The sequence below is a fragment of the Camelus dromedarius genome, chromosome 16 (assembly GCF_036321535.1).
Source record: "Camelus dromedarius isolate mCamDro1 chromosome 16, mCamDro1.pat, whole genome shotgun sequence".
Lineage (NCBI taxonomy): Eukaryota > Metazoa > Chordata > Mammalia > Artiodactyla > Camelidae > Camelus > Camelus dromedarius.
In genome coordinates this window covers 27,894,003-27,906,979 of record NC_087451.1, presented here as the reverse complement: position 1 = coordinate 27,906,979, position 12,977 = coordinate 27,894,003, and the positions used below count along the sequence as shown (strand labels likewise).

General features: G+C 60.1%; 3 protein-coding genes across 5 annotated transcripts; 1 reads left to right on the top strand and 2 right to left on the bottom strand.

Moving 5' to 3' along the window:
• Window positions 1-2,027: 2,027 nt before the first annotated feature.
• TSPAN10 (tetraspanin 10) lies at window positions 2,028-6,241 on the top strand. The gene is made up of 3 exons (XM_010999535.3): window positions 2,028-2,501; window positions 3,429-4,009; window positions 5,251-6,241. Exons 1-3 carry the CDS (start codon window positions 2,334-2,336, stop codon window positions 5,711-5,713), a joined length of 1,212 nt encoding a protein of 403 aa, XP_010997837.1. The 5' UTR covers window positions 2,028-2,333; the 3' UTR covers window positions 5,714-6,241.
• A 475-nt stretch (window positions 6,242-6,716) lies between these two features.
• On the bottom strand, window positions 6,717-10,909 carry PDE6G (phosphodiesterase 6G). Of its 3 annotated transcripts, none has more exons than XM_031469334.2 (4): window positions 10,771-10,909; window positions 8,177-8,382; window positions 7,715-7,755; window positions 6,717-7,287 (listed from the first exon to the last, which is right to left on the bottom strand). In XM_031469334.2, the coding sequence occupies exons 2-4, from the start codon at window positions 8,320-8,322 to the stop codon at window positions 7,211-7,213; spliced, it is 264 nt and encodes an 87-aa protein (XP_031325194.1). In that variant the 5' UTR covers window positions 8,323-8,382; window positions 10,771-10,909; the 3' UTR covers window positions 6,717-7,210. The 3 variants fall into 3 exon arrangements, with proteins under 3 accessions (XP_031325194.1, XP_064351451.1, XP_010997831.1); XM_064495381.1 differs by having other exon boundaries at window positions 8,177-8,450; window positions 9,756-10,775; XM_010999529.3 differs by having other exon boundaries at window positions 9,756-10,775.
• OXLD1 (oxidoreductase like domain containing 1) lies at window positions 6,717-12,894 on the bottom strand. The gene is made up of 4 exons (XM_031469333.2): window positions 12,771-12,894; window positions 10,771-11,915; window positions 7,715-7,755; window positions 6,717-7,287 (listed from the first exon to the last, which is right to left on the bottom strand). Exons 1-2 carry the CDS (start codon window positions 12,828-12,830, stop codon window positions 11,514-11,516), a joined length of 462 nt encoding a protein of 153 aa, XP_031325193.2. The 5' UTR covers window positions 12,831-12,894; the 3' UTR covers window positions 6,717-7,287; window positions 7,715-7,755; window positions 10,771-11,513.
• Window positions 12,895-12,977: the final 83 nt, after the last annotated feature.

The following is a 12,977-nucleotide window of genomic DNA, read 5'->3' as shown; positions in this document are numbered from 1 at the left end:
ATTCTTCCCGTACAGAACGGACTCTTTCTGCTTCTCCTATCAGCACGTGTATCCCTTCATGGAAGCGCAGGGCTGCATCTTCTGGCCACGTCTGTCTCCCAGTGGAGTTATGTGTGAGCGTTGCTTGACAACAGGCGTGCGGTCCTGCCGAACCCCACTTTCCTCTTCATCTCCGTCACGTGACTGTGAAGGTATGATGTTGATTCTGTGAAGCTATATGAGTAGTTGCGTTTGTCTTCTGGGGCTGCTGTAGCAACACACCACAGGCCAGGTGGCTTAAATCCATTTTCTCACAGTTCTGGAGCCTGGAAGTGCGACCAAGTTCAGGTGACAGAGTTTAGCTTCTTCTGAGGCTTGCAGTCGGACAGCTGCCTTCTTCCTGTGTCTGTTCTCGCTGCAGGTGCATCCCTAGTGTCTCTCTGCATCCCAGTTTCCTCTTTTTACAAGGACACTGCAGAGGGCCCACCCTAAAGGCCTGGTTTTATTTTATTTTTTTAACATTTTTTTATTGAGTTATAGTCATTTTACAATGTGGTGTCAAACTCCAGTGTAGAGCACGATTTTTCAGGTATACGTGAACATACATATATTCATTGTCACATTTTTTTCGCTGGATCTTGTATATATTTCCCTGTGCTACACAGTACAATCTTGTTTATCTGTTCTACATTTTGAAATCCCAGTCTGTCCCTTCCCACCCCCCGCCCCCCTGGCAACCACAAGTTTGTATTCTATGTCTGTGAGTCTGTTTATGTTTTGTATTTATGTTTTGTTTTTTTTTAGATTCTACATATGTGCGATCTCACATATTTTTCTTTCTCTTTCTGGCTTACTTCACTTAGAATGACATTCTCCAGGAGCATCCATGTTGCTGCAAATGGCATTGTGTTGTCAGTTTTTATGGCTGAGTGGTATTCCATTGTATAAATATACCACCTCTTCTTTATCCAGTCATCTGTTGATGGACATTTAGGCTGTCTCCACGTCTTGGCTATTGTAAATAGTGCTGCTATGAACATTGGGGTGCAGGTGTCATTTTGAAATGGGGTTCCTTCTGGATATATGCCCAGGAGCGGGATTCCTGGTTCATATGGTAAGTCTATTCCTAGTCTTTTGAGCAATCTCCATACTGTTTTCCACAGTGGCTGCACCAAACTGCATTCCCACAGGCAGTGTAGAAGGGTTCCCTTTTCTCCACAGCCTCTCCAGCATTTGTCATTTGTGGACTTTTGAATGATGGCCATCCTGGCTGGTGTGACATGATACCTCATTATAGTTTTGATTTGCATTTCTCTGATAGTCAGTGATTTTGAGCATTTTTTTGTGTATAAAGGCCTGATTTTAAGTTAATTATTCTTTAAAGGTCCTACCTCCGAGGTGCTGGGGCTGGGACTTCAAATATAAATTTGCAGGGGACACAGTTCAGCCCCTAACAGTGCTGGTAAAGGCTACCCAGTATCAGAATAGGGCTGCGATGGAGCCAGAGAGGTGACCACTGTCTCCCTGAGAGCCACCTTGGGAGCCCAGTGCAGTAACTGACAGGGCTGGGTGTGTCCTCTCAGACAAAGAGGTGAGCCACTGTGTGGCTGCACAAGGCCTGGCCCTGACCTTCTGCCCACAGCCCAGCAGTCTGTGTGGTCCTTTATTTATTTATTCATCTATTTATTTACAGATGGGAGGGTAATGAGATTTATTTATTTGTTTGTTTGTTTGATGGAGGTACTGGGGATTGAACCCAGGACCTAGTACCTGCTAAGTTTGTGCTCTACCACTGAGGTATACCTTCCCCCATTGTAATTTTTTTTTTTAATTGAAGCACAGTCGGTTACAGTGTGTCAGTTTCTGGTGCACAGCATAATGTCCCAGTCATGCATACATATACACATACTTGTTTTCATATTCTTTTTCACTGAAAGTTATTACAAGATGTTGAATATGGTTCCTTGTGCTGTTCAGAAGAGATTTGTTTTTCATCTATTTTTATATATAGTGGTTAGTAGCCAGTGGTTTGTGAAAAAGAAAGGCACTTCAAATATACATATATGCATAGGATTTCCTTCTTGCCGTGGACAAGTCGGGATAAACACATTTAGCTGTGGGCAGGTCTCCCAGGATGGTTATGGGAACCAGAGCCAGTTCGCAGGGGTCTGATCCTCTGGACCTGCCAGGCTGAGGCCCACACTGGCCACAAGGCCAGCCCCCCACCAGCCTCACCCACGTCGAGCCTGCACAGAGCCGGGCCGAATCCGGGCTCCCGAAGGAGGATCCTGCATCTCGCCAGCAGAGGCTTGTCCTCTTAAGCCCTAAAATACAACTCCTCACATGATCGGGTCATGACTGTGGCGTCCCGGTGGGGCTCACAGCTCCCAGAGCACGGGCAGCACCAGCCCCTGTGTCCCAGCCACAGAGGCCAGCGGGGCACCCACACACCTGTCCTGGCACCTGTGCACCTGTCCTGGCAGAGGATGGACGAGGGGGAGAGGAGGCCCCTGCTGTCCCAGGTAAGCAGTGCCAGGGCCCTGGAGGGCTCTCTAGGCAGCTCAGAAGGCTGTGGGAGGAGGCCTGGGGCAGGGTGGAGGGGCTGGAGGCAGATCTGATGTTGAGACTGTCCCTCAAGGGGGCAAGTGGAAAGGGCTTAAAGCTTCTCCAAACCTCACGATCAGTGAGCCACTCTTCTGTCGGGAGCCTAGAGGGAGGGTGGGCCCCCCAACATTCAGCACCCTTACTCTTCTCCTTGGTAAGGCCAGGGACCCCGAGCCTGGGCTAAGTCCCTTGGAAGGCCCTGCACCCCAGACCCAGGTCTGGCTGCTCCTCCCCTGCCCCAGGACCCCCTCACTGCCTGGCCCAGCACAGATCTACACTCACTTAGTAGGGCTGACCTGCTCCTGGGACATTGGGCTGGATCACAGGAGGAGGCAGAAAGGGCAGGCCCCTGGGCTGGCCCCTCTTCCTGGTGGGCCCCCCCTCCTGGCCCGCATGCAGAAGCCCCTCTCGTGACGATGTGTGCAGACCGACCCACACAGATGCAGTTCCAAACTCCCAAACTCAGGGGCAGCGGCCCCACCTGCCTTATGACTGTCCTGCAGGATAGTCGGGGGCCCTGACCCGCACCCTCCATCACACAGCAGGAGGGAGAGGTGTGCCTTTGTGGTGGTCCTTTTTCCTACCACAGACTTGCAGGCAGCTGTTGACCCCTGTTGTAAGGGAGCTAGGGCCCTCACCATCCCCTCTGCTGCCTGGCCTATAGGCTGCCATGACCCTGGCTGTCCAGAGTCTCTGAGCGCCCCCTCCGCCTCCACCGTCCATTCCAGCTTCCTCCCCAGCAGACTCTGACATCCCTCCATGAGGTCTCCTCCCTGATGACTGTCACATGGTCTGAGTGAATAGGGTTCACTGGTGAGACCTCTCTGCTCCTCCTTTTTCTGCAGGATGCCAGGGATCAGGAGCCAGCCCTCACCAGGAGCAGCCCGCTCACTCCAGTTCCCCCGGGGCCAGCGCCATGGGAGGACCAGGCCCGGGGGGAAGGCCTGGGGGGAGTCCTGGCCCACTCTCTCCCCTGCCTCAAGGGCCTGATCTTTCTGTCCAATTTCCTCTTCTCTCTGCTCAGCCTGCTGGCCCTGGCTGTCGGGCTCTGGGGCCTGGCCGTTAAGGGATCTCTGGGGACTAGTTGGGGGGGCCCCCTGCCTGCAGACCTGATGCTGGGGCTGGTGCTGGGCGGGCTGGCGGTCAGCGTGGTGAGCTTGGCGGGCTGCCTGGGTGCCCTCTGTGAGAACGCCTTTCTGCTGCACTGCTTCTCTGGGGGCGTCCTCGCCTTTCTGGTGCTGGAGGCCATGGCTGGGGCCCTGCTGGTGGCCCTCTGGGGCCGGCTGCAGGATGGCCTGGAGCACGTCCTGCGTGCGGCCATCACCCACTACCAGGACGACCCCGACCTGTGCTTCCTCATCGACCAAGTCCAGCTGGGGCTGCAGTGCTGCGGGGCGGCCTCCTACCAGGACTGGCAGCGCAACCTGTGAGTCCTGGGGCCCAGGGTGAGGCGGCCAGCCCCGCGGTGGCCGGCAGGCTCTCTGGGGCTGGAGGGGAGGCAGGCCACACACACCCCCGCACGCGCACACTCACTGGTACACACACTCACCTGTGTGCACACACTCAGGGGCACACACTTGCACGTGTACACACCTGGTGGTCAGGCAGCGGTCTTAACAGAGCAGCTCAGCCAGCAGACGTAGAAAGTCGCTCTGGGTGGGGTTGGTTCGGTAAGGACATTGTACAAGACGCCTCAGTGTCAAGTGAAAATGACGTATAGGTTAATTCAGACACCGTCCTGAACTATGACATCACCGTTCTCCCGCCACTGTGTACGTGTGTGCATGTGTGTACACGTGCATACGTGTGTGCAGTGTGTGTGTGTGTACGTGTTGTACGTTTCTGTACGTGTGTGTTTAGAGTCACAGGGAGACTCTTGAAAACCAGCCATTTGTCCCCAGTGGTCCAAGAGACGTGCTGGCCCTTCCTTCCATGCCCCAAGCACTGTAGGAGCTTGTTCTCATTTGGTGGCCGCGGGGAACTTGGGCCGGTGGCAGCCCCTCTGGGGCCGTGATGCCGCCCAGCCTGCTGGCCTCTGAGCCCCTGCTGTAGGGAGGCCCACCCTTCCAGGAGATGAGGCTGCGTGAGGGCAAGGCGAGGGGAAAGCCTGCAGGTCGCAGGGCCCTGGGTGCCAAAGGCCAGGCGCGCCTGGGGGCTCCCTGAGGTGGGTGACAAGAGCAGCACCCCCTCGAGGTCCTGGGAGCCCTTCCCAAGCCTCCCGCCTCCCGTCGCTGCCCAGCGCTGCCCCTCATGCCCCGCCGCGACCCGCTGACCCTACCAAAGCCTCTGCCACTTTCTCCCTCTCCAGCCCTGCTGCTCAGGCCAACTCAGCAGCGTCCGTGGGGCCAGGCCTTCCTGCTTCCAGCCCCCATCAAATGCCTGCCGCCTTCCAGCGTCCCACGCAGTACACCCCTTCTAGCCCAGAGGCGTGCGTATGTGTGTGTATGTGTGTGCACAGGTGTGTGCACGTGTGCGTGGGTGCCTGCGTGCCGGTGTGGAGTCATGCTGTGTGCGTCACATGTGCGTGCACGCGTGCGTGTGAGCGTGTGCACAGACAGCATGTGTGCCCTGGGAGGTCTGAAGGCGGGTGGGAGACGTTCGGCACGGCACTGGGGTCCCAGGCCCGCAGCCCTGCCCTCTGGACTGACGCCCCCTGGGCCCTGGTAGGCACTTTAACTGCAGCTCCCCTGGAGTCCAGGCCTGCAGCCTTCCTGCCTCCTGCTGCATCGACCCCTGGAAAGATGGAGCCTCTGTCAACGACCAGTGTGGCTTCAGGGCGCTGGGCCTGGACGAGGACGCAGCCCAGAGAGTGGTGCACCTGCAGGGCTGTGGCCCCCCACTCCGCCAGTGGCTGCGCAGCCACGTCTGGACCGCGGGCAAATATGCCATCGTGGTCGTGGTGGTCCAGGGGGCAGAGCTCCTGCTGGCCATCCAGCTGGTGCGGGCCCTGGCTGTCCACAAGGGGGCAGCTGGGAGGGCGGGCCTGCCCTCTAGACCCCCAGGCCCGGTACCCCACCCTCTGCCAAATGGGCCCCCAGTTGACTGGTGGATGGGACGAAAGACCAGGACACTGGAACGGAGTCTGGGGCTGCAGGCCTCCTTGCCCCTCTCGGGGAAGGTGTCAGAGTAACCTGCCTGGGCACTTGGGGATGCCCACCTTGGACCCCCAGGCCTCCTCCACCTGCCGGCCCCAGCTCCCCAGGGTCCCCTTTCCCCTGCACTGCCTGCTCACTTGCAAGCGCTGCTGGGGTCTGTTGTCCGAGTGTAAGCCCCCACCTGACGACTTCCTGGTCAGTGTTTGCCTTCCACACAGGGTGCCCGGCAAAGCCACCTGGCCAGCAAGGAGAGCTGGGGGCGAGGGGGACTGGGTGAGATGCTGCCACCTGACCCCCACCGCAATCCTCGCTTCCCACCCTCACCCCTGATCACTTCCAGCCACCTCGGAGTCCCACTCACAAGCCCAGCCTCTGAGGCCCCATGTCCTCACCACAGCCTGGCACCTGCCTTCGCCCGGGGCAGCTCCCCTCTCCTGTCCACGGTGGTGGTCCGGGGCGAGGCCCAGGCTTCTCCTTCTAGTGTTTGTGTGTGTGTGTTGGGGGGAGTGAGGTTTACTGAGACGTGTTACTCATACAATAAATTGCACCAACCCGGAGCAGCAGCACGAGGCGTTCTCACCTATCTGCACGCCTGCGGACCCGCCACCAGGTCTAGATCCGGCCCCAGCAGGTCCTTTGACCCCTCCCTCGGCCACTGCTGCTCGGCCTTCATTGCCTTTGGCTACTACGGCTTTTTCTGGCCTTCACATAAACAAGATCCCAGAGGCCCCGTCCCAAGAATCACTCTGGTCACTGCTGTGTGAACAGACCCCTACGTCCAGGTGGACGTGCTCTTGGGAAGCTCCCAGAAGATGACTGCTGCTGGGGACAGTTTCACACAGGTGTGTGTGCAGTGCTGCCCGCCTTGCCTGGGTCCAGCCGTCACCGGCCCAGGCTCAGCGCCCCATGGTTTCCTCCCCTCTCAGCCGGCCAGGCCCCGCAGCCCCTGCCAATCCGCGCCTTCACCTGGCCACTCCTGCTGAAGAGACCCCACCCTCGGGCCCTGCCCCGCCAGACAACAGGCCCCAGACGAGTCCGTGGGGAAGTAGGACACTAATTTTATTTGAAACAAGGACAGCAAGCACGGGCTGAGCTGGAAAGGTCAAGCTTCCTGCTGGTGTGATGCGTCTGGAGGGGCCTCGCTCTCCCATTGATGCCCACAGGACTCCTGCCACCCACCTCCCGCCAAGCTGGCCCAAGGGCCTCAGCCGACAGGGTCAGTGGGGGCAGCTTGTCCTCACCCCCAGACAGGCAGGACAGGGGCCAGGGTGTGGGAGACACTCCTGGGAGGCCCTGTCCTCACTTTCCCTTTCCATGGGGGGAGAGGGTCCGCGGAGCTAAGCAGGGCCTGGCCACCCCGAGAGGGCGTCCTGTGTGGAGGGGGTGGGCTCCTGGGGCCTAAAGCCACCGCCCTGCAAGGGTCTCCAGACACAGGGTCATCTGGACACTGGGGGGCAGGCCTCTTTGCAGGAAGCAGGGGTCGGTCACAGCGGGCGGCGGCGGAGGGTAGGGGCCCAGGTTAGGATCCAGGGCTAGATGATCCCATACTGGGCCAGCTCGTGCAGCTCCAGGTGATTGAAGGCTTCCCACGGGCAGATGACCGTGATGTCTGCAGGGTGAGGGGGCCAGTGGGTCCCGGGGTGTCCCCTGGTCTACCATCCCCTCGGGGCCTGCCGACCCAGCGGTGAGAGTACAAGTCCCAGTGCAGAGCCCCTCCACCAGGACACACCAGCTGGGGGGGTGTTGGGGGGTGCCCTGCCCAGGAAGAGAGTGGGTGCAGCAGGCCGGGCGCGGGGGAAGGAAGGGGGCTCCTGCTGCTGGGGTGGGGGCACAGCAAGAGCTTTGCTCCTTCCCAGCCCCCAAGCACGTGGTGGACCCGCTGCGTAGGAACCACCCACTTCTGTGGTGTCTGAGCTTGACGGGGAAGAAAAGGAAAGAGAGGCTGAGGGCAGGACCCTATATGAGCCTCTGCTGGAGAGAGCAGGGCAGCGGGTGGAGGGGGGGGGGACCTAGGCGGACCCCCGTGGCCATCATACCTGTTCCCAGGCCTTCCATTCCCGGGATGTCGTCCCCAAACCTGCAAGGACAGAGCAGTCAGGGACAGTGGCTGGGAAGGGAGCCGAGCGGGGCCTTGCAGGCACTTGAGTGCAGGCTCCCGACAATGTGGAGTGTCTGAGTGTGCCCTGGGTGTGTCCACGGGGGCCTGTGCCTGTGAGTGCGGGACGCAAGGCGGTCAGCGGGGCCGCGGCTGAGTCTCCGGGTGGCAGTGGGTAGGTGTGCTTTCTAGACCTGTTGGCAGGAACAGCAAAGGGCCTCCTCTCCCACGACCCCCGCCCGGAGACAGGCCCGGCTCAGGCCCCTAGGAACCGACCCCCACTCAGGAGGAGGAGACCACCTTCAGCCAGGAGAGGATGGCTGAGCCCAGCCCGGTCCCTACCCGCAGCCAGCCGCGCTCCCTGCGGTGCACCCCCAGGCGCCCCGCCCACAGCCCTGCTTACCCTTGGACGCCTTTCTTGGGGGGCTTGCTCTTGAACTGCCTGGTTTGCCGCTGCTTAAATTTGGGAGGCCCTTTCCTGGGAGTGACGGGCCCCCCAATCACCCTGGTGGCCGACCGGATCTCGGCCTTGGGTGGCTCCAGGTTCATGGCCAGGTTGGCAGAGACGCCGCAGTGACCTTTGGCTTCTGGACTCCCTCACGCTGTGGGCTGCGTGCAGACCAGGCCGGGGTCCCAGTCAGCCCTCCTGCTTCCGACCCACCAGAGCAGAGGAAGCCCTGAAACATGAGACCCCCCTGAACCCCCGTAAGACCCCAGCCCTGGGGAGCCCCTGCCTTCTCCACGTGGGGCTCCACTTGGAGCCAGGCACAGGAGAGAATGCTGGGTGGCCCTCAGGTGCACCCCTCCCCACAGTCTCCCCTTCTGCACCCCCCACCCCATCCCTGGGGTGGGACACTAGGTCTCACCCAGTGGTAACAGTAAGAGTGACTTGAGAGACAGGAGGGTGGGGAGCCTGGGCAGGGGAGGGGCCTGTGTCAGGATGAGGCTCACAGCCGAGGCTGCAGGAGCAGTGTCTTCCCTCTGCTGGTAGATTCCCACCCCCTGCCGCTCACTGTGCTCAGAGCTAGCTCTGGGTGCCAGAGTCACCTGCTACTGTCCTTGCACCTGCCACACAGGGTGACCCCCGCCCCGCTCCCCTAGCGCCTCTGCCCGGATGCCCTAAGCCCCAGTGACCCTTGCAGGGACAGCTCAGACTCCTCTAAGCCTATTAGCAGCAGAGGGAGACTAATCCCTCAGGGGCCACTGGGAGCCCAGCAGGTTCTAGGGCTACTTACGTGACACGGACACGAGCTGCCGCCCCAGCACTGGATGCCCCAGGCTCCACCCCTTGGGTCCCCTTTCTTGCCTGTGGTTTGTGGGCTGCAATGCCTGACTCCAGCCTTGGGCCACAGCCAGCTGCCCGCTGGAGCATCAGGGCTGAGACCAACCAGGAGGCCCCCACGGTCCTTCCCCCACTAAGGTTCAGCCTCTGTGCCAGGACCAACAGAAGCCGGGGAGGAACCAGGGGTGGGGAGCTGGATCTGCACAGGTGTCCAAGGGGGACGGCAGCAGGCCTGGTGGTTCTGGCGGCTCAAAACCCATGACACCCACTCCTTGTAACCCAGACAGTGCAGGCCCAGCTGGACCCCTTCCCCAGCCCCAGGCTATGGGCCTGGTATGGACAGTTCTGGGCCCTGATGAAGCTCCAACTATTAGATGCTGTCCCCATGGAAACCCATCCCCATGGAAACCGCTGCCTGACCTACCCTGGCCCAGGTCTCAGCCCACTCAAGTTGCTTGAGCGTGTGTGGCCCGAGGCTCCAAGACCACTGCTGGTCTGGGGGACAGCCTGCAGCAGCACTGTTCAACATGGGGAACAGAGGAGGTGACAGGCTGGGCATCGTCTCTGAACAGGGCAGTAGCTGGACTCCCACAGAGCCTGACCTCAGAATGACGGAAAAAAGCCCGCCAGCTTCCCACCCACTGGGCAGAGGCCCTTGGGTAAGTGGCCGTCAGGACAACCTGGGAAAGGCACTACTCACCAGGTACTGAGGCAGGTCTCGGGGGCCACAGGTGTGTGACAGGCTTCCCTCGGCAAGCTGCCGGCAGGGCATTTATCTTGCTGCTGGGTAAGCTGATTAGGGCTGTGCCCTGACACCACACTAATGAGACTGTGGGGTGGGCACCCCCACAGAGGACTCCCTGAGACAGGGGGAGGGGCTCGAGTGAGGTCAAGGGCCTGAAGGAAGGACGAGCCAGGGACACGGCCAGGGCAGGCAAGGGACACGGGATCATGGACGGATGAAAGGAAGAGCTCTCATCTCTGAGTGAAGACAAAACAGCACTGGCCGCTGTGCTGGACCTCCCCCCTTTCAGTCCTGACTGCTGAGCGACTTGCCTTTGTGGCCCCCAAAGCCCTGCATGGCCTCGTCCAATCCACTTCTCTGGCCTCACTTCTCATCCCTCCCTCTTGCTGTGCTCCAGCAAGCCCCTTCCACCCCAGGGCCTTTGCACCTGCTGCTCCCACATGCTACATTTTGTACACCTCTCCCCTTTCCCCTAGCTCCCTTCTCCTGGGACTTCAGAAATCTGCCCAGCTCTGAGATAAACCACCTCTATGTTGCAGATCCTTTCTGGGGCCCTAAGTGCACCAAGCTTGGCTGTGCTTTTGTCTGTGGGGAAAACCTTTCCCTTCCTGGGTCATTTTCAAATCTGTTGGAGGATAGCAGACGCTCTGAATTCGGGTCTAATCAACTTGTCACCAGAATCACATTTTTCAGAACCAATCAAAACTCTCCTTCTGGGTGATACCCACTAACTAGCCAAGGTGACAGCCTGTGCTGCTGGGTGTGTCTGTCCTCAGGCATTAGCACGGTGGCACATCTCGTGGCCGTGTGGTTTCGTTCCCTTGTCCACAGATCTGCCTCCGTGGGAAACGCTGGCTGTATATTGAAGGTCTCTACCTGGGAAGGCCTGTTTATCAGCTCAAATCCCTTGTGAAGTCATTTCCCTTAAATGGGAGGAAATAAAACAGGCATAAATTCCTTTAACCCCTACCTGTCCAGGCCACCAGTATCAGAGCTTGGAATTGTTGGGTGCCGGGGTGGTGGAGGCAGATGAAGTGGGAAAATTTCCATGGCTGAGGGTGAGCAGGAGATGGGGTTGGGCAGTGAGGGCCCTAAGAAAAAGTCCTACTCCAACCAATGGTCTAAGTGGCCCAGTCAGCAGTCAAGGACCAGACCAGTCTGGTGCTAGAAGGCTGGTTCCAGGGCTAACGCCTGAGGCCTCCCGGTCCCTTGGCCCCGGCCAACTGCCTTGGGAGCTGCTAAGTGGGTTGGAAGGGCCGGTGGGTGGGGAGGGACTGCCTGCAGCTGGATGAATGGGGCGCTTCCCAGGCTGTCTGCCAAGGGTTTCGCCAACGGCAACTTCACCGGGCCAGATGGTCCTCCCTCTGCTGCACCACTGAGAGTAACCAGAGCTGGCCTTTGGGCAGGACTGCTGGGATGCTGGGCCATGGAAGGGGCCCCTGGGGTAACTGTCACATGAATAGTCAAGGAAATGGGTCCAGCTTCACCCTCACAGGTGCCCGGTGGGCTGACAATGACAGTGTGCCTGCCTTCCCCAATGAGGTGACACAAGCCCTACAGAGGACGACACGGAAGCCTCCTGTCTAACCACCTCAGAGAACTTAATTACTCCCACGGAAAGTCCACAAACACTTCTTCCCGTTCCCTCACAAAGGGGCCGCGGAAAAAGGAGGCCGTGCTGCGTCCCTGGGAGGAGGCTGTCCGGGTAAGGGCTCAGCCTCCACTCCTCACGCGGAGCTGGATTTCCATCCGGATGAAGGCCTTGAGGTTCTCGTCAGCCACGTGCTCCTCCAGGGCAGCCAGGGCCCGCTTCCCGCCGTCCTGGTAGTGCTGCAGCAGCGCGTCTGCGTACTCTACCCACACACAGTTGGGGCAGCCGCTCATGCAGCAGTTTGTGGGGGGCTGGAGCTCAGGCGGCGGTGGGTACCGGGGCTCAGAGGGGCCCCCGCCAGGCAGGGAGGACTTCGGCTGCCCAGTGTCTGCTGCACCTGCTTGGGAGCCCACCTCCGTACAGTCCTTCCCGAACTCTCTGGGGCCTTCATGTACTCCAATCCTGTGAAGAATGCTGCCGCCCCTAAGCAGCCTTTGGCACCAGTCCCAGCTGGAGGGTGGCCCCTAAGGATGCAGATAAGCACATGAGTCTCCAGGAAGCTGGGGAGGCCCGGCCTGTCTCCAGCTCTGGGGAAGTTTCAGCCTCCTGACACTGGCAGGGGGCTCCATGGCCTTTTCTGCTCCCTCGGTTCCTGTGCGACCTTAGACTAGTTACTTCACCTCGAGACTCAGGTTCTCATCTGTAAAATGGAAGTGCCTGTTGGTACAAGGTGATGTAGGATTCATGGGGAGCTCTGGGTTCGGGGCCTGGCACTGGGGGTGCACTCCTGCAGTTGCGTGGTGGTGGAAGCCTAGGAGATCCAGCTCTCACAGCCGCCTCTCTGGCCAGCCACTATGGTCGCACCCCTGCTCGCTAACCGTCCTGACTAATCACATCACCCCTTCATCCCTGTTTCCCTCTGTAACACGAGGAGCCCAGGCCCCCAGGTCATCCTCAAGGGCCCCGTGGGCAGCCCTTCCCAGTCTACCCATGAAGGTCCCGTGGGCAGCCCTCTCACCGCTCCAGCCCCGGCCCCCTTCCCGGCACTGTCTCCAGGGAACTGAACACTAGTTGACACAGCCCACACTTATTTCTCTAACTCCTCCTGTGAGGAGCGTCAGCTCCTTGTTCACTGCGGCTCCCCCAAAGGGCTCGCGCACAGCAGGCGCTCAACAGGTACTGCCGCACGAGAGAACGAGCTCAGAACCCGCCGGTACCACCCTGGCTCTGCCCAGCGGCCGAGCGCCCCTCCTGCACCCCAGGCGCGGACACAAAGGGCAGGGGGCGGTCCCTGCAGGCGGCCGGGACTACTCGGTCCCTGTGGGGCCCGGCCTCCCGAACGCAACCCCGGCCCCTGCCCTGCTCCTGCTGGTACTTGCCGGGCCCCGCGCAGCAGCGACCGCCGCCCGGCCTCCCAGGGCCAAGCTCCGTAGCAGCATCGCCTGAGGCGCGGCCCATAGCGCGTGCGCGCCCCAGTCGGCCCCGCCCAAGCCGTCAACGGTGGCCGCCTTGGCCAATCCTGACCCTCCGGGATCTGCACCGCCCCCCTCAAAGGGCGCGAGGCGGAGCGCAGGAAGCGGAAGTGA